This window comes from Octopus sinensis, linkage group LG4 (assembly GCF_006345805.1).
Source record: "Octopus sinensis linkage group LG4, ASM634580v1, whole genome shotgun sequence".
Taxonomy (NCBI): Eukaryota; Metazoa; Mollusca; class Cephalopoda; order Octopoda; family Octopodidae; genus Octopus; species Octopus sinensis.
In genome coordinates, this window is record NC_043000.1 from 32,653,367 (window position 1) to 32,678,132 (window position 24,766).

Below are 24,766 nucleotides of genomic sequence, written 5' to 3' on the forward strand. Positions count from 1 at the left end.
GCATGGAAAACGGACGTTAAACGATGATGATGATGAAAATATTTTCAACGTTTATTCTTTTCGGTAAATATTTTGAAGAAGTAAAAGCTGTTTACTGAGACCGTGTATTGAAGTATCAGTTTATCTAAAGATTCAACTCGTTCCAGATCCTGTTTCCCTCTTATCGTGTCATCGTTTAATTTATAACTTTGCAATTTTCCGCATTGCTGCTGCTGCTGCTGCTAATCTCCTCCGTCACCATTGCTGTCGTGTTGCTGTTCACGACATTGTCATGTCGTCAATGCCCACGACAATTAGATATTGAATACATCACATTAATTTATTCTGCCTTTATTCGGAATGTTGTGCTGAGGCAAAAATCAATCGTTGTCAGTGTTAATGGCAGAATGGTTAGCACGTCGGATAAAATGCTTTGCGCCATTTCTTCCGACTCATTACAGTCTGAGTAGAAATTTCGCCGAGGTCGACCTTGCCTTTCATCCTCTCGGGATTGATAAAGTACTAGTTGAGTACTTGGGTCAATGGAATTGACTTTCCCATCCCTTCAAAATTACTAGCCTTGTGCTAAAAATTTAGAAAGATTTATTATTATTATTAATTATCAGTGCTACCGAGGGGCACTGTCGATTCTAGATGAACTTCATAGGAACGGAAGCACCACCAAGCGGGACTGTCTCAGATCCACGAAACCGCTCTGCTCTCACTCGTGCAGTGTCCGGTGTCCGGGCATTGTTGACGTGTAGAGTTGTGCTGAACAGTTGTTATCGTGTATGGGAGGAATCCATCGTGAGGATCGGCCTTCCCGCTTGCCTTTTAACAAGGCAGAGCAGACGTTATTCCTCTATCTGGTGGCAATGGCGAAAGAGGCTGTGGTGGATGAGGTTGACAGGATCAAGCAAAGACACTATCTTCTTCGGTTAAGGGTTCTTGGGAAGTGAAGGCGGAGAGAGGAATGTGCTATCAGTAAAAAGATAGGGGACTGGCAAAATGGCCCTAGTCTAAATATGTCCCTGTTGATTAGAAAACAACAGTTAGTCGAGGGCTTGTTAATTTTGTGGTCAGAGTAATCCTGGGTGTGTGCGGTTCCTTGATTGGTCTTGGAGTTTTTTCCGTATTAAGGAGGACTACAAAATTCATGTTATCGCTTAATTTATATATTATGTAAACTTTTATCTCTTTTCACCATCTTTTCCATTTCTTTCTCCTTATCTTTTATGCAAGCCCTCACACAGATTGTAGACTGTCTTTGTGATGCCCCCCACCATTTATACTCCTGTGGCTAATAAAATACCACCACCACCATCATCATTATTGAAGGCATCGAGCTTGCAGAATCCTTAATCGGCTCAAAATTGCTGGCCTTGTGATATTGCAGAAAGAATTATTTACATTGCCTGTCAATAAAGTTGTGTAAGTTTACACACACACACACGCTCTCTCTCTCTCTCTCTCTGGTAACTCTCTCCTCTCTCTCTCACACACACACTAACATAGAGATCGATTGATGGATTAATTCTGCGTGTTTACTGGTTTGCCGACAGACATTAGTTCCAGTCTGTATTTGACTTCGGTGGAATCAGTAATTTCTGACGCAGCTTTCAATAAAACGACCGTTTCCGTCCAGTCATTTTCAAATTACCCAATGCTTCACCTCACCATTGACAGCATCAGCGATATCGGTCGGCCCTTGGTGGGATATTAAAGGGCGAAGCGGCTGCTAGAGTTTACCTAGGAGAACAGCAAACCAACCTTGCTAATTACTGTCGCCCTCACCATTCTACTTTGAATGAGGTTTGTATTTTATTAAATTAATGTGGACATGTGTGTTGAGGCAAGCTTTTATATTTTAGTGTGTATATGTCTACCTCACTACACACGTTGCATACACACCTATTTGTACGTAATACACTTTAATAAATGCATCTCTATTTTGTTGTGGTTGGTGTGTAGCCCTAGGCCGCCGGACCTACTCGAACAGACATAACGAAAGGTGTCCCTGCAGTATAAAATACACCCTTCATTATTTGACAATCGATTCGTATTCGACGGAGGTTTTGCTGCTATTTCTTGCAGGTCGAGACTCACCCCTGTGTGCGTGCTTGCGTGCGTGTCGTGTATATATACACTGAGGTATATCTATAAGCATTTATTTACATTTCCATGCACGTATGTATATTGTGTAACTGCGTTATGTATGTACGTAATATATATCTATCTATCTATCTATCTATCTATCTATCTATATAATATGCCTTTAATCGTATGTATATTTATGCATGTTTTATAGCTGTCTGCAGATGAATGTTAGCATCTCTCTCTATATATATATTTATATATATATATGAAAGAGAGAGGTGTGCATGTGTATTACACACACTCACACACAGCTGTTTGCGTGTATTATGTACACACAGACGTCTATATATGCGTTAATCTAAATTTGGTTGATTAATTAAGCTTTCTCTCCTCTCTGCCGTTGGTGGTTCTATATTTTACAGCTTGAACAATTTCTCCCATCACTAGTGTTGCCTTGATCTGACAGATTTGTGATTAGCACCGTTCCAAACATGACCACCCTGTTTTTTTTTGCGTGTGAACCGGAGATATCTTTGTCCAATGCATCTCTATTTAAGCTGATAGCGCACAGTTTGAGGTTGATTTGGTCGCTATTTCCTACAGTTCGAGCGACTGCGTGGAGGCTGCCCCTATTGTCTCGCACTTCGTCTGTGGTTGGTGACACAAGATTTGTAATTGCTGCAGTCGCATGTATTCTTCGTGCAATATATATATATATATATATATATATATATATATATTATATATATATATATCTATCTATCTATCTATCTATATAATATGCCTTTAATCGTATGTATATTTATGCATGTTTTATAGCTGTCTGCAGATGAATGTTAGCATCTCTCTCTATATATATATTTATATATATATATATGAAAGAGAGAGGTGTGCATGTGTATTACACACACTCACACACAGCTGTTTGCGTGTATTATGTACACACAGACGTCTATATATGCGTTAATCTAATTTGGTTGATTAATTAAGCTTTCTCTCCTCTCTGCCGTTGGTGGTTCTATATTTTACAGCTTGAACAATTTCTCCCATCACTAGTGTTGCCTTGATCTGACAGATTTGTGATTAGCACCGTTCCAAACATGACCACCCTGTTTTTTTTTGCGTGTGAACCGGAGATATCTTTGTCCAATGCATCTCTATTTAAGCTGATAGCGCACAGTTTGAGGTTGATTTCGTCGCTATTTCCTACAGTTCGAGCGACTGCGTGGAGGCTGCCCCTATTGTCTCGCACTTCGTCTGTGGTTGGTGACACAAGATTTGTAATTGCTGCAGTCGCATGTATTCTTCGTGCAATATATATATATATATATATATATATATATATATATATATATATATATATACACACACACACAGGCATACATATATACGTATACCCACGCATAGACAACAGTGTATACATCCACATTGCCCTGAACTACCTTAGGAAATAAATACATTGGGTTGTCCCGTTTGTGATACATGGCAGTAAACATCTCCCAAGAATAATGGTAAGGAGATTGGCTGCTGCCGACGAAGGATGATTCAGACTCCGACATGAAAAAGATGTTAGTTATCAAGTAGAGGGGGGGGGGAACGGGAATGTATGTCTGAGAGAGAGAGAGAGAGAACTACTAGGGCTTTGGGTGTGGGGCTGAGGTATGATAAATTTATTCCTCCTCCCGTTAGTTTTTTTTTTTTTTTTGTTTCGCGTTTACCCTGCTCCCTCTACCCACTACCCAACCCGAAACCTTTGGTATTCAACCTCTCGTCCTCTTATTATCCCTTTTCTTCTTCTCCTGCCCCCCTCCAGCTGTACCCTTTCTTCCTGTTGTTCCGCTGGACTGACTGTCAGCACAGACCGGTTGTAAATCCACCTTCTCCCCAACCCCCCGTCTGTCCCCCCTCCCCCCCCTCCTGCCGGGAATCATGAGATAAAAATGGAATAATTCTTATCGGCAACTTGATGTTGATGCTACATAATAATAATAATAATAATAATAATAATAACAATAGGGTTCTTGTTTCTTTTCCCTTTCGTTAGATGGTTTGTTCTCTGTAAACAAGACATCATCTCTCAGATGACACCAACATTGGTTCTTCACTGAATTTTATTTCTCTACAAGTTAACTTGCACCGTGAGTATGCCGTGTTTCACTTTTCTTTAACATTTCTATAGACATGTGCACATATGTGCTTGCATGCATGCATGTATGTATGTCTTTTTCTGTAATCCTGTGCATGCACGTACATGTGTTCTGCAGACTTATTATGCATGTGTGTTGTCGTTTTTACTGACGAAGAATCATTTGGAAGAACATATTAATCAACTAATTAGTTAGTTGCCGTAATTATTACATTTATTCTATTCTGGCAATTCCCCCCCCCCTTTATTAGTCTCTTTATTATTGGAATTTTGACTTTATTCTCTGTAGAATTTGTTTGTTCTTTGTCTTGTTCAATGTTAAACGATTGTGTTAATCACCGAAATCTTCGGAATGTCATGTCAACAGAAATTGATAGAAATATTAGTTTCTCCACATTACGCATTATTTGTCAGCTGGAATCAATGAGCTTTGTGATGATCGATGGCTTTGTGTAAAATGTTAGGAATGTAAATAAAATGAAGATTTTCCATTGAGATGAAACACTACACCCAGCATGGTCTCAGCTTGATAAAAGCTCATTTCTTGTAGTACTTAGTATTGTGCACACTGCAGAAAGGACCCACCCTGTACCCACACCCACCTGGCAGGTGCATGTATTGAGTACTCTCATTGCTTGACACAGGATTACTTTTACACCTATTTAGAAATAGGAGTATAATATGATTAAACAGATACCAGTGGTACTTCTCTTACATGTCCTGGAGTACTTAGAATGAAGTGACTTGAATAGGATTGAACTAAAGATTTAGATAGCAAATATAACTAGTTTTTTTTTTTTTGTTTTTATTGAATACAAGACCAACATTGTAGAATAGGAAAATAATTTTCCTTCACTTTATAACTGGTGTTTATTTAGTGATTCAGAAACTTTAAAATTTGTTTCTTAAAGCTTCAAAGTGTCTTTCAAAGAACTGAGATTGTTTTTTCAGTCTTTAAAGAACAATGTTCTGGTTGTTGATTAATTTCAGTGGAAGACTAATGACTAAAGATCATTAGTGTTTTAAAAATCAATTAAAATATCAATGTCTTTTCTCACTCTTATTGTCTTGTCCATAGTTTTACCCTTTTTTTTAGCTTCATTTCTTTCCAATAGAATGACTTATTTAGTTGCATAAACACCCTGTTGTATATACACCCTGTAGGTATGTATGCATTGTAGAATTTTATATACCCTATTGTTGTATGTGTATATATATATATATATATATATATATATATATAGATATATATATAATGTGTGTGTGTGTATATATACATACATACATAGACCTGCACACAAACCTAGCAGTTTTATCATAAATTACATTGTAATCTCTACTCCTCCTCTCTGTAATTTATCTAATTAATAATAACTCTACCTTCTCCCTTCCATCTCACCTCTACAACTTCATATTGCCCTTTGTATAGGGCATATTAATGCCCTATACAAACATCTCCCTTGGGTTTACATGTGTGTGTGTGCAAGAATAAAGCTGGGCTGTGCTGTATGTACAGTGTCGCTAATGTGTACGTGCGTGTCTATAAATGTTGTGTTTGAGTGTGAAAATGACTGAGTGTGTATTTGTGTGTGTTTGTGTGTGTTATATAAATGTTGTATGTGTGTATGGAAGTTGACTGAGCTGTGTTGTGTGTGTGTGTTGTGAATACCTTTTTTTTCTTCTTCTTGTCAGAGGGGTGTCTTCTGCCATCAAAGGTAATAAAATCTACCTTAGTACTCTCTGATCCCTCTCCCACTGAAAAAAAAAAAAAAAGGAACATCCTGAAAGATACAACCTTCCCTGCATCTACCCCTTCCATATAATTCTTCCTTGCATATAACCTTTTCTTGCATCTACCCCTTTCTCGCATCTACCCCCTTGCCATATGTTTTTTTTAAATCAACATTGAACAGAATCCTTTACTCCCTTGCCTATTTTTTCCCATTTTTTTTTTTTTTGACTGAAATTTAATATAATTTTACTGCAATTACCGAAGTTAATAACATTAGCTCCATTGCATTGCTGAAGACTGGGTTTTTGAGTTCATTTGTTTCCCAGTCAAAGCAAAAATGTTTGGTAATCCCCTTCAGATTTTTACCACTTTTTTTTTCTTAGTCAGTTTCTTGAGGTTGCCATAGTTACACCTGGTAAGTTAATAGTTTCCAAAGTAGAAGAATATTTCTGGGAGTGAGAGGTGTCAACAGTATCGACCAACCACAAATGGAATGGAATCTTTAACTTATCATCACAATGATGAGTAATGAATGCCGTAGACCAAAATATAAGACCAAAAACTAGAATTCCCTCCTGCGTACATTTTCTTTTCTCTTGTAAACCTGACTTCATCTTCTTCATTCTCCCAAACTTAATTCCCTATGTAGTTGCCGCAGTTAGACAGGGAATGTTTTGCCATTAAGTACTTTTAGACAGGAATGTGTTTGTGTGAGAGAGAGAGAGAGAGAGAGTGTGTGTGAGAGAGAGAGAGACAGTGTGTGTGTGTGTGAGAGAGAGAGAGAGAGTGTCTGTGTTTTCTAATCTTCTGTAATCTGGAGAACTTTATTTCATTTTTATCTAAATGAAATATCTTGACATGCATATACATCACCTCCACCATCACTTCCGCCTCCAATGAGAAAAACCAACAAGGGAACCTCTGTGCAGTCATTCAGACTGCTAGGCATAGCAGCCAAATCCACTCCAATCACTCCATGCAGCCATAAAAATGTAAGGACACTAATTCTAGCTATAAAGGTCAGAATACTTTTAATTGAAGTTTCTGTACTTGGTCAAGACTGACCTGGGGCCAGCAATACAGTGACAACAGTAATCCCTTAATTCAGTGTTAATTTATGAAAATAGGGGCTGATTAATTTCCTTAATTGATAAAAAGGTGTTTTTAATCCTTCTTAAGAAAGAAGAATTATATTAGAAGCAGTATATATTTTATTTTTGGTGGTGGTGGTCAGATCTGGTAGTAAGTTTAGGAATAACTGATAAACTCCTGGCTCCTCTGTCCCTACTTGCAACCTCCATCCACAGTCTTAGTTCCTCTGTCCCCTCTCACTTCTGTTCACCCCATACTTTGAGGGTCCACCTGGACACTTAATCACCCTTATTTTTATTACTTTCTGGCTCCCCAATCATTCTCACCTTCTCTTCTAAAGTAGTAGTGGCAGTGTAACACCTTTGCAGCCAGGGGCCCGTTCTGCTCTGGCCCCTTCTCCTCACACTTTAACCCTTCAGCCCCTAGCTTAATGTCACCCACGTGGGTTTTGCACTCATACAAGCTGCATAGTAGCCTCACCAGTGTGGTACACTCTGTAAATTAGTTGGCATTTGGAAGGGTGTTCAGCCATAGAAACCATACCAAAGTAGGCACCGGAGCCTGATGCAGTTCTTGGACAAGTTGGATCTTGTCAAACCTATTTCTTTACTACCCACAAGGGGCTAAACACAGAGAGGACAAACAAGGACAGACAAACGCATTAAGTCGATTATATCGACCCCAGTGTGTAACTGATACTTATTTAATCGACCCCGAAAGGATGAAAGGCAAAGTCGACCTCGGTGGAATTTGAACTTATAGCATAGTGGCAGATGAAATACCTATTTCTTTACTACCCACAAGGGGCTAAACACAGAGAGGACAAACAAGGACAGACAAACGCATTAAGTCGATTATATCGACCCCAGTGTGTAACTGATACTTATTTAATCGACCCCGAAAGGATGAAAGGCAAAGTCGACCTTGGTGGAATTTGAACTTATAGCATAGTGGCAGATGAAATACCTATTTCTTTACTACCCACAAGGGGCTAAACACAGAGAGGACAAACAAGGACAGACAAATGGATTAAGTCGATTATATCGACCCCAGTGCGTAACTGGTTCTTATTTAATTGACCCCGAAAGGATGAAAAGCAAAGTCGACCTCAGCGGAATTTGAACTCAGAACATAACGGCAGACGAAATACCGCTAACGTTTCTGCCAGCTCGCCGCCTTATCAAACCATCTTGTCAAACCATCCAACTGGTGCCAATATAGAAGACGAATGTTAATAAATGATGATGATGATGATGATGATGTGAATGGATAAGCTAACTAAATCTCCCTGACTACCACACCCTGTGCCCATATTGATTCCATGGCCATAATACGTTGTGTAGAAAGGATAGTCGTGAAGATGAAAATATGAAAAGCTGCTACAGAGATGTAGACTGAAGGTATTAGCTGTGTGGTAAGAAGCTTGCTTCCCAGCTATATGGTTCTGGGTTCAATCTCACTCTGTGGCACCTTGGGTAAGTTTCTTCTACTCTGACCCTTGGGCCAACCAAAGCCTTGCGAGTGGATTAGGTAGATGGAAACTGAAAGAAGTCTGTTGTATATATATGCCAGTACCGCCTGACTAGCTCCTGTGCTGGTGGCATGTAAAAAGCACCCACTACACTCTTGAAATGGTTGGCGTTAGAAAGAGCATCTCCAGCGGTATTTCATCTGCCGCTACATTCTGAGTTCAAATTCCGCCGAGGTAGGCTTTGCCTTTCATCCTTTCGGGGTCGATAAATTAAGTACCAGTTATGCACTGGGGTCAATTTAATCGACTTAATCTGTTTTTCTGTCCTTGTTTGTCCCCTCTGTGTTTAGCCCCTTGTGGGTAGTAAAGAAATAGGTATAACGAAATACCACGTACCTACATATCATTAACATTACCAGATCAGATTGGAGTCTGGTGTGGCCTCCTGACATGCCACACCCCAGTTGAACCGTCCAACCCATGCCAGCATGGATAATGGACGTTAAACGATGATGATGATACACATGATGATGACCTCACTACTGTCAAAGACAATCTACGAGTGTTCGGCACTTTTTTGCCAAACGGTTTGCACAAATGATTTGTATTTTTTTCTTTCAAGTGATCAAAAGTTTTATGCTGCACATTAGCTCCTGCCCTCCATCAAATCCACTTTGCCTGAACAGGTGCACGCAGGTGTGCCGCATGTCACGTGTTGAAGTGATTGCAGTGCAATGTGAGATGAAGTGTTTTGCTCAAGAACACAATACATCGCTGGTCTAGAAATTGCAACCATGATCTCGTGATTGTAGGTGCAACACCCTAACCACTAGGCCATATGTCCTCACCACATATGTGTGTGTGTGTGTGTGTGTGTGTGTATCTTTGTTTGGCCCCCACCCCCACTATCACTTGACAACACAACTGATGTTGGTGTATTTACGTCCCTGTAACTTAGCAGTTTGGCCAAAGAGACTGATAGAATGAGTGCTAGCTTAAGAAAATAAGTCCTGGGGCAGATTCATTCGACTGAAAATTCTCCAAGGCAGTGCTCCAGCATGGCCACAGTCTAATGATTGAAACAAGTATAAAAGATAAGACACACACACACATATATATATGTATATGATGTATGTATGTGTGTGTGCATATATGTATACATGTGTGTGTATGTATATGTATGTATATATATATATATTATATATATATATATATATATATATATGTGTGTGTGTGTATGCATCTATGTATGCATATCCTCATTCCATGCTGGGATGGGTTGGGCAGTTCAGAAAAGGTCTGGCAAACCAATGGACAGCCTCAAGCTTCAGCATCTGGTTTGCAGTGGTTTCTGTGACGTTAGGTTTAGGGTTTTGAACCCTTCCTAATGCCAACCACTTTACAGAGACACAAAGGCAAAAGAAAGGCTCCCCTCAACTGAGTGGGAGTTGTAGTTGAGGGAGCGGTGGTCATAGGTGTCTTGTTACAGAGGAGGTGCATGGCTACCCTATGTTATATAAGGGAGTAGCTGGAAAGAAGAGAATGTTGGGATGTCAGAGGATGAGGAAGAGTGGCAGAAGGTTAGAGGTGAAGGGGAGTGTAGTGGATAGAACAATGGTGGAGATGAAAGAAAAGGAGTAAGGTGGGAAGGGGGAGATGTGCTGTTCTGCTCGGATAGGATTACAGTTAGAAGGGTGACTAGGGAGGGATGTGTTTTAGGAAGATGAGAGGTGAGGAAGGCTTGGCAAGGACAGATTGGGTGCAGGACAAGGTCCATTGAGTATAGAGACAAAATCATATTGCTTTTAGGACCTCATTTTTGCTGTCACATACACAGGAACACACACAAAACGGGCTTCTTTTTAGTTTCCATTGACCAAATTCATTCATAAAGTTTTGGTCAGCCCGGATCCTTAGAAACCATTTACCCAAGTGACACACACACACACATGCACACACACACACACAAATAGATATTTCTCGGCATGTTGTTTATATTATGAAGAATTCCAAAATGTGACAGAAATGGAAGAGTTTTCTGGAGAAATCAATGATCAAGTATGGAAAATAAATTTTTGTTTTTTACCTGCCTTGGTTCTGCCATGTTTGTTGGAATCATAACAAAAGTTTTGTTGGAATAGATGACTTTTACACCTGCCAATCTTTATATAATTGCTAATTAGAGATAATGATTTGCTGAATCATTCACTTATGATTAGAGATATATAAAGTGTCAAAAGTTGATTTATCTTTCAGCAAAGTCACAGTGCTTGTAGTTCTTCAGTTTGCATTGTAGTCATCATCATCATCATCATCATCATCATCATCCACTGCCACTGCTGCTATCATTCTCACCCCACCCACCTCCACTTGTCGTTTTCCTTGTTTTGCTTCCACTTTCTATGCTGGCATGGGTTAGCTGGGTTGTTGCTGCTCTTCAAGTAAATAATTTACAAAAAATAATTTCTTTACTAATTTTCGAGATTTCTTATAAATGTTATTGCACTTTCTATTCTTAAACTCAAATGGTTTCTTGGAAAAATTCTTCTTGCAAGCAGAAACACAGCCTTCCGGGTGGTTTTCTGCCAGTGAGTGTCATGTTTGCTTGTATGGAACTGTGGTGATGTGCATATCTAACAATCATCATTGTATAACGTCCGTTTTCCATGCTGACATGGGTTGGACAGTTCGACTTGGGTCTGGGAAACCAGGAGGTTGCACCAGGCCCCAATCTCATCTGGCAGTTTCTACAGCTAGATGTCCTTCCTAATGCCAACCACTCTGAGAGTGTAGGGGGTGATTTTTATGTGCCACTGGCAAAGGGGCCAGAACAGCTGGCATCGATCACGATTAGATGGTGCTTTTTATGTGCCACCAGCATGGAAGCCAGTCAAAGTGGCATTGGCATCAGGCACATTCGGATGGTGCTTTTTATGTGCTACCAGCACGGGGGTCACAACTACAATTTCCATTTGATTTTCATTTTGATGTTGATGTACTTGACTCAATAGGTCTCCTCAAGCATGGCATGTCACCCTACGATCCAAGATACTTTTGAGTGGGCTGGTTATGTGACACTGGTGAGGAAATGAGAACCTAGGTTCGAAATTTCCCCAAGACACCTGGTGAATGCTAGAGGGTATATCAGCTGAAACATTGTGTTAACAACAAACAAGATGAGGACAAATATCTGTCTAACGTAAATATGTGGAATTTCGTTATGCAACCATAATGTACTGTAAGATATATTAAATGCTTTTTTATGAGTCAACTCATTATTTTGTTAAGGTTATTTCTACAAAAATTATGACTAGCCTTGGTTTTTGTTATAACGTTTCATATCAAGACATCAGATGTAAACAAACAAAGAGGTCCGTGACAAAAATGGTTAATGAGTGTATATGCCATATTTTGGTGGTGTGTGTGGGGTCATTTCCCCTTCATCAGCACCCATCTAACCTATTTTATATACTTTATAGTATGTTATGGTGGTATAACGAAATACCACGTACTTACATATCATTAATATTTATTGTACCAGCTCCAGGAATGCATTTAACATGTAAACTAGTATATGCAATAGCTTAACACCACTGTACCAGGAGGCTGTATAAGCAATGTGTTTGGAGATGAGAATGGGTTACATGGGTGCTGACGAAGGGGCAGAACCCCATGAAGTGTGGCTTATACCAAATCCTCATGATCTCAGATTTTACTGGGTTGTAGTTTTTCAACTTTTCATCTGCTTCCTTCTGTCTATCATCATCATCATCATCATCATCATCATTATTATTGTATTTCTTTTTATCTGTTGTAGATTTCTGCTAATTGTTGAAGAGAATACCATTATGTCTCTGGAACTGCAACAAAATGTTGAAGAGATCATAGACTTTGCAAAGCAACAGCAGACAGAACTGCATGGACTGTTAGTTGCTCTACAAGAAGCCAAAGATCAGGTACAAACATCATGGATGCTTACCACTTCTCTATCATTCTCTTTGTCTTTTAATGTTTGCATTTAAAAAAATTTTCAATTCAAGATTTCTGTTGGAATTATTCTCCCTCACCAAAGTCCTGCAAGCAGACAGAGGTATTCCTTAGAAATACTCTGACTTTTCATCCAAGGATGTTGCCTTCTCATCTCTCTCTCATGACCTCTGTTCCTTATAGCTTGTTACTCCCATGCCATCTCCCACTTGGCCTGCCCACCTCCCATCACCCACTGTGTTTACCCCTCCCTTCCTCTCCCACGCCCTGCATTTAACAATTCTTCCTAATATTTTCTCCCCAAAGCATCTTCCCTATGGAATTCTCTGGAAGCATGTCTTTACTGCACTTGTTGATTTGCAACATTAAGTGCAACATCAATCCGCACCAGTCTTGGAACATTAATGGCATCAGTCCTCAGTAGTCTTGAGGAGATGCTCTACAAAGGCCAGGGGCTCTGTCCCTCCAGACAAAACTAATAAATATAAAAAACAATAGAAACAGCTTAATTTAATTACAAGCTCCTTAATTTAATTACACACACTTTTGTGTTTAATTGATTTTGTTTTTGTTAATTACTAATTAGCATAGCTCTGTGATAGTGGAGGTGCGTGGCTTAGTGGTTAGGGTGTTGAACTTATGATCGTAAGGTTGTGGTTTCGATTCCTGGACTGGGTGATGCGTTGTGTTCTTGAGCAAAAAAAAAAATTTCATGTTGCTCCAGTCCATTCAGCTGGCAAATAGGAGTAAACCTGCAATAGACCGGCATCCCATCCAGGTGGGGAATTTCTATGCCACCGAAACCGGAAAACCGGCCCTTATGAGCCTGGCATGGCTTGAGAAGGAACAGTTATTTATTTATTTTTTTAGTTATATAGCTCTGTGATAAGACATTCACTCCAGAATCCCATGGCCTCAGATTCTATCATTTTGTGCGGGAATCTTCTGAAGAGAAATTATGTTGAAGCTGCTGGTCCCTTGAGCTGTGCCTGATTTGTTAACTGGGCGACACAATTTGTTACGTAGTTTAATACCATCATTTGGCCCCTCTAGCACCTTTAATGGAGTTCACTCTGTTGCAGGAATTCAGGCCAACATACCAACCAGACTTCCTTTCTTGACCCTATTAATATTGGAGGCTCTGTAAAATGGTCAGGTGACTGACCTTCCTTTCACGAACTATTAAAAAATTGAAGTTTCTGTATTTTACTTGGACACTGTATCATGCAACACCTGCCTGATGTAGTTGCAGCCTGACCAAATAGTTAACAAGCTCCCACGTTTGCTCCCACTGCATGGCATTGTCCCCATTGTCATTCTTTAAAATCTGTTTTTCATAAAATAATAATAATAATAATAATGAAATTATACGCACTTGTCAAAAGTGCGTATAAAGCATATGCAGTAATGTACAAATGCCTGGAAAGCGAACAGTGTATGAGTCAGATACATGCTTGCGTGTGTATGGAGGGGAGAAAATCAGGTGTAGTGTTGGCGAATCTCAGGAAGCATGAAAGTTTTGAAGGATGCAGTGCTCCGACAACTAACAACTGATGCAGGCAGTCTGTTCCATGCTTCAGCAACTCATAGTGTGAAAAAATGTTTCCGAAAGTCATGGGAGCTGTGCTGTTTTCTGACTTTGTAAACATGACCATGGGTGTTAGACAGGTGGAGTTTGAAAAGGTGCTCAGAGTTATTCAGAGTTATTGTTTGTAAGATGCTGGTATCAGTTAGGGTCTGCCATACCATTGGGCTGCATCACACTTTTGCTTGAAGAAACAAAAGTTAGGAATCCCAGAGAAAGTCTCCTTTGGATGTTTTTCTTAACACCAATCACTTTACAGAGTGTGTACTGGGGGCTTTTGTTTTTTCTTGTTAGATTAACATTGCCTTTGAGTGAATGGGGCTTACAGTAAAGAGGCAACTGGCTTTATGCTAGGAGACGAGGAGTTAAAAGTGTGAGAGAAGGGTTCAGAACAGCTTTTCTTTCTGTAGAGAAGCCAAATGACTGCTTACATCAAAGGGAAGGATGCGAGTGAGTGGGATGGAGCTGGAAAAGAGAGATAAAAATCGAGGTGATGAGGTGTGAAGGTGGAACCTGAAGATATGAGAAGAATGAAAGGGAGTGTGGGTGAGAGGTTGCAAGCATGTATGGGAAGATGAGAGATGGTTAGAGATAGAGAACAGAAAGGCGGCGAGCTGGCAGAACCGTTAGCACGCCGGGCGAAATGCGTAGCCGTATTTCGTCTGCCGTTACGTTCTGAGTTCAAATTCCGCCGAGGTCATCTTTGCCTTTCATCCTTTTGGGGTCGATAAATTAAGTACCAGTTACGCACTGGGGTCGATGTAATCGACTTAATCCGTTTGTCTGTCCTTGTTTGTCTCCTCTATGTTTAGTCCCTTGTGGGTAGTAAAGAAACAGGTTAGAGATAGAGAACTGGTAAAAGGGTGTAAATGAATGAAGAACAAATGTTGAAGGATTGTAACTATCTATTGGAGGATGAAGAAGGTGACAGCTGTGGAGATCAGGTAGGGTAGAAGGCTGGGTTTAGTGTTGGACAAAGGGTGTGGGGTGACCTATGATACAAATGGGTTGGATGGGGGGAAAGTAGGGCAGATTTTTAACAATTATTCAATTATTCTAGCTTAACCTGGCTTCTGCAATCTCATTAGGAAATCACGTAACAGTTTCTCTTCCTTTATTTCTCTCCAGATTACTTCCAGTGGAGCAAAATCTCGCAATCAACTTAATAAACATTTTGAAAGTTTAAAAACGGAATTGAATGCTGCCCTGGACAACAGATTGTCGGAACTGTTGTGTCAGGTGGATAAAATTGAACAAACATCTCTTCCTCCTCTTGATGAATGTAAAGATCTCATTAACCAAGGAATCTGCAAAGTAAACCGTATTATTGAAGAAGGTAAGATCGAAGGTTTTTTTGGTAATTTTTTGAATTAGAAATAATTAGAATTGTTATATGGGTTGCAGTTATTGGACAGAGCCAGTCATCTTTGATAAACATACAGCAGGACAACCAGTGAATCCGGTTCCTTAACAAGAGTCAGGGTGGGGTGGGGGTAGGGTGGTTTTGTAAGGCTTTGTTTTTATGTATGAAGAAAACCATCCCCATCTCCATGCTATAAACACCAGAAGAATGGAACTGAAAACCATAATTTATGAATTAAAAAAAAAAAACTAATTATTTCACCTTTGTAAGATGTGAAGTTAGAATTGCAAACTAGGCCAGAGGAATAGTCATGATTTCATTTCAATTTTAGTCTTGAGACAAGGAATGGTAATTTGGGAACATCTACGAAAATAGATGTTCTCAAACTTGGGAGACAGACACAATTCGTGTTTATGTTGATTCTTGTGGGAACTTGAGGGTTGGGTTGGTGTGATGGGAGTGGGTCGTAATTTTAGGGATAAAAGTTTGATTGAGGTTGTATCTTGAGACGGTCATTGCACCAATAATGAAGTGCTTCTGGTGAATTTTTCTTTTTGCAGAGGAATGCAGCGGGTGGGGTGAGATGTTAAATATAAAAAAAGTTTGAAAAAGTAAGAGAAGCAAATAGATTGGGTTGAATGGTGATGTGTGTAACTTGGATAGGAATGGTACAGGACTTCCTGGTTCTGTAATATTGCTTGAAGAAACAAAAGTTAGGAATCCCAGAGAAAGCAAAATTGTAAAGTAGACTTTAATCTTGCTGACAAAAAGGTATGATTTCATGACCTGTACGGAAAGGAATCTTGGAATTGAAGCTGATTTAGAAAGGAGACAACACAGTGTCTGTTGTGTCATCGGTAGGTCAGTAGTTGCAAAGATCCAGTTGCAAAAGTCTTGTCAGTAAATCAATAGAACGACATTGTTTTAGAGAAAGTATTTCCTTAAGAATGTCCTAGTTTCTTGGAATTGCTATCTTTCAAGAGTTCACGTTGTTGTTGTTGGTAATGTTTTTTTTTTCTTTCTTTGCAGGAAAGTTAATTTTAGATAGCAGTTCCGTGGACGGTGAAAAAGTGTCCACTTTTCGTAAAAATTCTGATTCTTTGAATCTCAACAGGTAAAGTTGTTCTGTTCTGGATTAGTAAGTAAGCTTGTTCCACCAATAAACAGTCATCAACATTATTTATTTAAACCTTTGGTGCCATAAAGAATTCGTCAACCTTACTAGTAAGCTTTCTCTTACTATAAAATGGTTATCACCATTCTTTGTGTTTATAAAAGACAAAATGGATGCAAGTGGTGGATGGCTAATGTTGGCTAAGTTTGGATGTGTAGTCAAGAAGTGTAATTGATACTCACATGGTTCTGAGCTCAAAGCCATCGTCTGCTGTCTTGGACGATTGCTTTGAGTCGACCCAGTATTTTTTTAAGAAAAGCAATTGAAAAAGAGAAACTTGTGTGGGAAACCTATGTATCTGTCGTCCTGTTTGGCTGCTATTTCTAGCAAGTTGAGTGCGGCTTAACACTTTTCAAATGGTTACCTGGGAAAAAAAAGGAATAAAAAAAATCTTTCCATTGAAATTAGAAGTAAAAAAAAACAGTAAAAGTTTGACATGAAGTAAACATTTAACAAGGGAAATAACTCGTACTATTATAATGTCTTAGAGGAGTTTAATGCAGTATAATTATGTGTTAGTGTTTAATTACTGATGTAAATATCACTTTTAATCACAGCGCCTTTGAATTTAGATTAGTTTGCTAAAGATTCCAACCACATCTACCTTGTGGCACAGAAAAATTTAGAATCCCAGCGAAAATATTACCATTTTTAGGACCATGCAAGTCGTTCTGGAGGAAAAGATGAAAAATGTATTGTGCTTTATTATTATTTTTATCTGGATTTAGCTGAAACTAACAAGGGAGTTCTATGTGGTCACTTAACTTCCTAGAAATAGCAGCCAAATCTCCCTCAAATAACGCTTTACAATCTTATAAAAATAGAACACATCAGATATTATAGTCCTAGACTATATATTCACACAGTATACTGTGTGAATATTGGAATCCATCACTCTTGGATTCAATTAGATGTTTAGTCATTTCACCTGTCGATGACTTTCAGGTGATTTAACATCTATTCTATAAGAGAGTCATCCCCTAAGTGTGGTAAGGGAGTCGTCTCCTAAGTGTTATGAGGGAGTTGTCCCCTAGGTGCTATGAGGGAGTCGTTCCCTAGGTGCTATAAGGGAGTCGTCTCCTAGGTGCTATGAGGGAGTTGTCTCCTAGGTGCTATGAGGGAGTCGTCCCCTAGGTGCTATAAGGGAGTCGTCTCCTAGGTGCTATGAGGGAGTTGTCTCCTAGGTGCTATGAGGGAGTCGTCCCCTAGGTGCTATGAGGGAGTTGTCCCCTAGGTGCTATGAGGGAGTCGTCCCCTAGGTGCTGTGAGGGAGTCGTCCCCTAGGTGCTTTGAGGGAGCCTTCCCCTAGGTGCTATGAGGGAGTCATCCCCTAGGTACTATGAGGGAGTTGTCTCCTAGGTGCTATGAGGGAGTCGTCCCCTAGGTGCTATGAGGGAGGGAGTTGTCCGCTAAGTGCTGTGCCAGAGCAAACCAGCAAACAAATGAAACACATGCATTGAGCATTTGCAGTTAATTTTTACAACACCAGAGCTGCTTGTCATTCATTATTGAATGTGTGTGTGTGTGTGTGTGTGTGTGTGTCCTTGTCTTGATATTATGTGACAGTTGTAAATGAGTGTCACTGTCGTACATGCAGGGTCATTTGTTTCCAATATTCTGCGATAACATGTCTGTCCAACTCCGTAATTGAAACTACTACTACTACTTGCTCAGCCAGCTAACAACACTTCCTTCTTTTTCTTTCTGCCAGTGTTCCAGCTATTCCAAGTTTATCTGAAGTTGCTTGTATATCTGTTGACACTGCTGGTTCTAACAAAGATAAATTACTTGAGTATGCATCAAAAGAGATGAAAGTCATTTCCAAAGCTCCCGTACAGATTGCCGATGTTGTGGAACGACCTGGAGCTCTTTTAGTTAAATGGAGCGAGGTAAGTCTCTTCTTGTTTGGGTTTGGCTTTGATTGGTAAATTCAAACTTTATTATCCGAGATATTTCTGAAAGACTACATTTAAATATCTGCAGGTGTAAGCATGGCTGTGTGGTTAACAAATTTGCTTTATAACCATGTGGTTTTGGGTTCAGTCCCATTGCATGGCACCTTGTCAAAATGTCAGGTTAGTCAAAGCTTTGTAAGTGGATTTGGTAAAAGGAAAGTGCATGGAAGCCCATCATAAATTTAATATATATGAACAATCAAAATAAATATCAAAGTGGTTGGCGTTAGGAAGGGCATCCAGCTGTAGAAACATTGCCAGATCAGACTGGAACCTGGTGCAGCCTCCTGGCTTCCCAGACCCCGGTTGAACCGTCCAACCCGTACTAGCACGGAAAGCGGACGTTAAACGATGATGATGATGATGATGATGATGAAGAAGGCTACAGCTTTGGCTCTAGAAATGAGGAGGGAACAAAGATGTTGGAATTTTGTGATGCTCATAGCTTCCTGGTCTGCAACACCAACTTCAGGAAGCCTGCCAACCATTTGGTCACTTATCAATCTGGTGGGCACACTAGCAGCTGGATTGGCTACATCCCCAACAGACACAGGGACAAGTGTATGCTTGTAAATGCAAAATCTTACCTGGGCGAAGTAGGACTCAACATAGGCTAGTGGTTAGCGATTTCAGGTTTTTACTGCTGGTGAGGGGTTGGAACCTATGTCTATGTATGAGGCTTCCTTGTTAGGTTTGTGGCAGGGTTTAAATTTTCCTGTATTAAGGTTCATGTTAATATCTAGAAAGTTGACTTCTTTAAAGTTGGTACTAATTGTGGTTCTTGGGCTTAATTGGTTAAATATTTTGCTTAATTTTTCCCTTATTCTATCCATACCTTGTCCCTTTTTATTGTATACTACTCCCAGGCTATCGTCCCTATATAAACTCATCCTAGCTTTTGTTTCTTTTTTAAGGGTATCTAGGCTTTGTGGCTAGATTTTTTGCTTCTAATTAATCGAATTATAAATGGTCGGGTTTGTTGTTTTGTATGTTTTAGTTATGTTGTCTGTTAGTAATTTGTTGCATATTTGATTGTTTACTTCATAAATATTTTTTGTTTTATCTGCTAATAAATAGGTTCGTTAATGTTTTGAAAGTTTCGATGTATATTGAAACCTTCTGGAGTTTTGGTTAAATTTTACATTTTTAACTAACTTTATAAGATTGTCTTCAAATTTCTCTAGGTCTTTAATGTGTGGTGGGCTTTTTAAGATCTGAGGCTGAGGGCTGCACATACCTGCTCCCTTGAAAAAAGAAGAAATCCGACACATAGGATAATGTAGTCCTTGATACACTATGTCTAAATAGAAGACAGATTGATCATAGCTTGAATGCCCTTGGCCATAGCTCTGGTCTGCTGGATTAGGACTGACCTGGTGGCTAAACTACTACTACTACTGCTACTGCTGCTGCTATACTACTACTACAATAGGTGAAAGAATGGTTCGATGCTCGTTCAAGACCTAAACATTTCAATAATGATGTTGGAAAATTAAAAAAACAAATCATTTTTTGCTGTAGTTTCTGACTGAAATCCCACAAAGGCCATTGTTTCTTTCCCATGTACTTCAGCATGTCAGAAGAAAGCCGAATATTTGGTGATAAGGGCAGCCTAACACCTTTCCTTGTCATTTGATCTCTTATAGTCACAGCACAGCAAGGTACTTCCTAAGAGCTTGTAACCTGTTCCACACATCAAATATTCCACATTGGTACATCTATGAACCCCTCTGGGCCATAGGACTGTGTCATTGAGCTGGAATTATGTACAGCCTCTTTATATGTATCTATGTATAGAATCTCTTATAGACTGTTTCTAGAGAAGGCCTATTTCTTCTGCAATCGTCCATCATTATTGGACAACAGACAGAGCAGTAACTTAAAATGAAACCTTCTTTTGACTATTGTTATATTGTTCATCACTAAAAAATGGCAGTGCATAAATATTATTTGAAAACCTGTTACTGTCCCCACCATAACGTTTTCCCTTTAATCTGTAAGGGTCCTGCCTCTTTCTGATCTGTGCAGGCCTTCTCTGGAATATATAGACAATGCCATTAGTAAATATATAATTTGTATCATTTTAAAAAAACAACATTCTTTTATTTTTATTTGATGATCCAGAGAGAAAGGACAATGACCCTGGTCAGTTTCAGGTCATTCTAGAGTAGGTGCATTTTCCTCTGGCAGCTTCAGGTAGGGTTTGAACTCATAACCTCTAGGACAGTAGTTTAGTACCCAAAACAATCAACCTTTGCACCCAATGTGATTGCATGTTGTAATTAATTATTGTATATTCTTATTTGTATCCAGTGAAAATGATGGCTTTTAGCTTCTGGACTAACCATTCCTTCAGCTTCACATGTAAAATACCAAATTGAATATTTATGGCAGGCCATGGCTAATGAAGATATAAAATTAATATATTATGTCCACATAATTGTCTATGAGAACCTTTTATATATTATTTCTGGGCTGAGGAATCTTGTGTAATTCGGGACCTTAATATTTTCAACTTCATTTTGAAGTGAAATCAGGAATAAAATAGAGTTGTGTGAAGTGAGTCTGTAGCCATGTGGTTAAATGTGGCAATAGGACTCATGTAGTTTAAAGTGGTGAGCCATGTAGTTATGAAGTTCTCATTGAAGCCACATGGTCCTGAGTTCAATCCACTGTGGCACTTGAGTGTTTTCTGTTATAATTTCAGGCTCACATTCTCTTGTGAATGGGAATCACAGTTCAACGGAGATCAATGAGATATGAACTATAGGTGATCTGATTGATTGGTGTACTACTCATAGGGTTACCGTCAGTAAATGAATTACAGAAGAAATTATTAAAAACAAATATTGTGAATGAACAAGTGTTTTAGTTTTGCAGGCGTTAGACCTTTGAATTTCTCTTGAAATATTTTGTCCTTTAACAAAGACAATGTTGCATCAAAGAAATATCTGTTCAGTTTTTATGGATACATGAAAGGTCTTCATTTTACATTCACTCTCTCTCTCTCTGATATATATATAATAATAATAATAACAAAAATAATATATATATATATCGCCATGATAGATCACTAGCCACTACACATTCTTTATTTTCTCTCCTTGTTCCTTTCTGTGGAAGAGCATAGTCTACACCACCTGTCTTCGTCTTTTTTTATTTATATTATTATATATTTAAACGCCACGCATCCTTTTCCAAGTAAGTTTTATCTATATATGTGTATATATATATATATATATATATATAATAATAATTATTATTTTTCTGTCAAGCTGTATATAAAGACAATTTAACATGAAATTCAAAGAGTACTTAATACTTTTAAGTAGGACAAAGTGACTTTGAAGTTTCAGTTTGCCTGCCTCCGTCGATGGGTACTACTTGAAAACAGTGGTCCCGGTGCGCGCACTCGCGTAGTCGCACATCCGCACTAGCTAGTCGTGACTAGTCGATCCTACAACGACTACCCAGCAAAGTAAATAAAACACAAAATAAATAATTTTTTTTACACAAAGTAAATAATTTTTGTTAGACAAAGTAAATAACACACAAAAACACGAAGTAAGGATCGACTAGTCGTGACTAGCTAGCGCAGATGCGCAAGTGCGCGCACCGGGACCACTGTTCGCTAGTAGTACCCATCGATGTAGATAAACAGACATTTAATAAAGCGAAGCCAACAAAATGCTAGTTTTTTTTTAACTGAATAATTTTATTAGTGAGTGCGTAACCCATTGAATACCTGTGATCAGTTCCCTTGGTGTACTCTGGAGTTGTGTTAGTCCCGAAAAGCCATATCTCCCTCACCTGTGTTGTTCAAAGTTGTGTTTTTGTGTCACCTTCTCCTGAGATGAGTTTTAATGCATGATGTAAACGATTGATGGTGTTTAAGGCGGCGAGCTGGCAGAAACATTAGCACGTCGGGCGAAATGCCTGGCGGTATTTCGTCTGCCGTTACGTTCCGAGTTCAAATTCTGCCGAGGTCGACTTTGCCTTTCATCCTTTTGGGGTCGATAAATTAAGTACTAGTTACGCACTGGGGTCGATCTAATCGACTTAATCCATTTGTCTGTCCTTGTTTGTCCTCTCTGTGTTTAGCCCCTTGTGGGTAGTAAAGAAATAGGTGTTGCAACACTAGAAATGTGCAACTAGTGAGTCTGCTAATCCATGTCAGGCCACAGAGTTAATGGATTCTGTTTATTTTTCAGACTGAAGAAGATTTTGATGCTACAGAATTTTGTCTGCAGTATGCGTCTGGTGTGATCAAGTCAAATGAGGATACGTGCGTCCCATTCCATAATGCCTATTTGGGTGCCAATTCGTTATGTTTAGTGAAACACTTACAAACTAACCACCCTTATTCGTTTCGAACACGATGCCGCGCCGACCCCGACACAGCCTGGAGTGTGTGGAGTGTGCCAACTGTAGCTTCCACAACTTTGCCTCACTACGGTCAGTTATCTCCCTTTATCCATATTTTTTGTTACCACAAAATCCTTGTCAGAGGCAATCTTATATATCATTGTACTTGCGACCTTTGCATGAGATCAGTTAGATATTCAGACATACTATATATATATATATATATATATGTATATTACTTTTTATAATTATGAGTATAATTATAATTAGGGTTCAGCAAAAAAAATTTGCTTTGCCACATACCGAACTTGTAGAAATAGCTAAGTTCTTTGGCTGCTATTTCTAAACGTTCGGTATGTGGCAAAGCAAATTTCTTTTGCTGAACCCTAATTATAATTATACTAATAATTATAAAAAGTAATGTTTAAGTTTACCGTAAATGGTCCTTTTAACATGCTGAACACTACTTGGTAGAATTATTAATTACTAATGAATTAATTTTACCCTTTATTATTATTTATATATATATATATATATTATATATATATATATATATATATATATCGTTGCTATTATGTAAAGCTGTCGTATGTCCAAATGCATTTTTCTCAATATTTATATTTGCTTGCAATAGTCGGTTCTTTTGGTCAAACCATCGTATCTCCAGCAGCTTCAGATGCCAAGATATCAAAAATTGTCAAAGTGTAGTACAACGGTTTTGCTGAAAAAGCAACGTTTTGGACTTACAACACTTTTGCATTATAGCAACGATATATATATATATACGTGCCCACATATATATTATGTATGTTTTCATCACCCATATGCCATGAACCAATGTTGGTGTCTGTACATTGTCACTCAACCCCTGAAAATAGCTAAATCTCCCTGAATCAATGCTGTTGTTTGGATAATATTGTTCAGGGTAGACTTTTCCAGTAGAAAATATGGTATGGCCATAGTTGGAATGTCTTTTCATTATAAGCCTATCTATGATAGTCGTTTTTTGCTTGTAGTGTTGCTTCGGTCACTTGTCCTAACTACAAATTGGTCATTCACTTCATGCTATCCAATAGACATGTCAAATAAGAGAATCCTTACCTGAAAAAAAAAACATGTAAGGGTTAGTGACTGGAAGAGCATCTAGCTGCAAAATAATGCTTCAATATCATATTTGTCTAACCCATGCAGGCATGGAAAAAGTGATGTAAAAACCAATGAAACCACAGTTATTCAAATGTTACAAATAATGCTGGGCTCTTGTAGTCCCCTTACATGGATGTTGTTTTAATAGTTTCAGAAGTTTTAGTGAGATTATCCATTGAGTATTTATTATAGAATTTTCCAGATAAACATTTGCAACAATATATTTCTGTGTGTATAGGCGACGAGCTGGCTGACACGTTAGCGTGCCAGGCGAAATGCATAGCTGTACTTCGTCTGTCGTTACGTTCTGAGTTCAAATTCCGCCGAGGTCAACTTTGCCTTTCATCCTTTCGGGGTCGATAAATTAAGCACCAGTTACGTACTGGGGTCAATGTAATCGACTTAATCCCTTTGTCTGTCCTTGTATGTCCGCTCTATGTTTAGACCCTTGTGGGTAGTAAAGAAATAGGTATTTCGTCTGTCGTTAGGTTCTGAGTTCAAATTCCGCCGAGGTCGACTTTGCCTTTCATCCTTTCGGGGTCGATAAATAAAGTACCAGTTTCGCACTGGGGTCGATGTAATTGACTTAATCCCTTTGTCTGTCCTTGTTTGTCCCCTCTGTGTTTAGCTCCTTGTGGGCAATAAAGAAATATATATTTCTATGTGCATTTTTT

The 24,766-nt window shown here is 38.9% G+C and overlaps 1 protein-coding gene across 4 annotated transcripts in view; it reads left to right on the forward strand.

Annotated features, from left to right (window-relative positions):
• Window positions 1-24,766, forward strand: part of LOC115210800 (cytokine receptor-like factor 3) — a 44,680-nt gene that overhangs the window by 16,423 nt on the left and 3,491 nt on the right. The window contains exons 1-7 of one of the 4 annotated variants that reach the window (XM_029779540.2): window positions 1,489-1,791; window positions 4,121-4,214; window positions 12,335-12,473; window positions 15,218-15,425; window positions 16,482-16,566; window positions 18,338-18,515; window positions 22,793-23,036. In XM_029779540.2, coding sequence (XP_029635400.1) covers window positions 12,366-12,473; window positions 15,218-15,425; window positions 16,482-16,566; window positions 18,338-18,515; window positions 22,793-23,036 — 823 coding nt within the window. In that variant the 5' untranslated portion in view covers window positions 1,489-1,791; window positions 4,121-4,214; window positions 12,335-12,365. Of the gene's footprint in view, window positions 1-1,485; window positions 1,792-4,120; window positions 4,215-12,334; window positions 12,474-15,217; window positions 15,426-16,481; window positions 16,567-18,337; window positions 18,516-22,792; window positions 23,037-24,766 lie in introns of those variants that run through there. The other 3 variants (XM_029779539.2, XM_029779538.2, XM_029779541.2) reach the window with 3 other exon arrangements.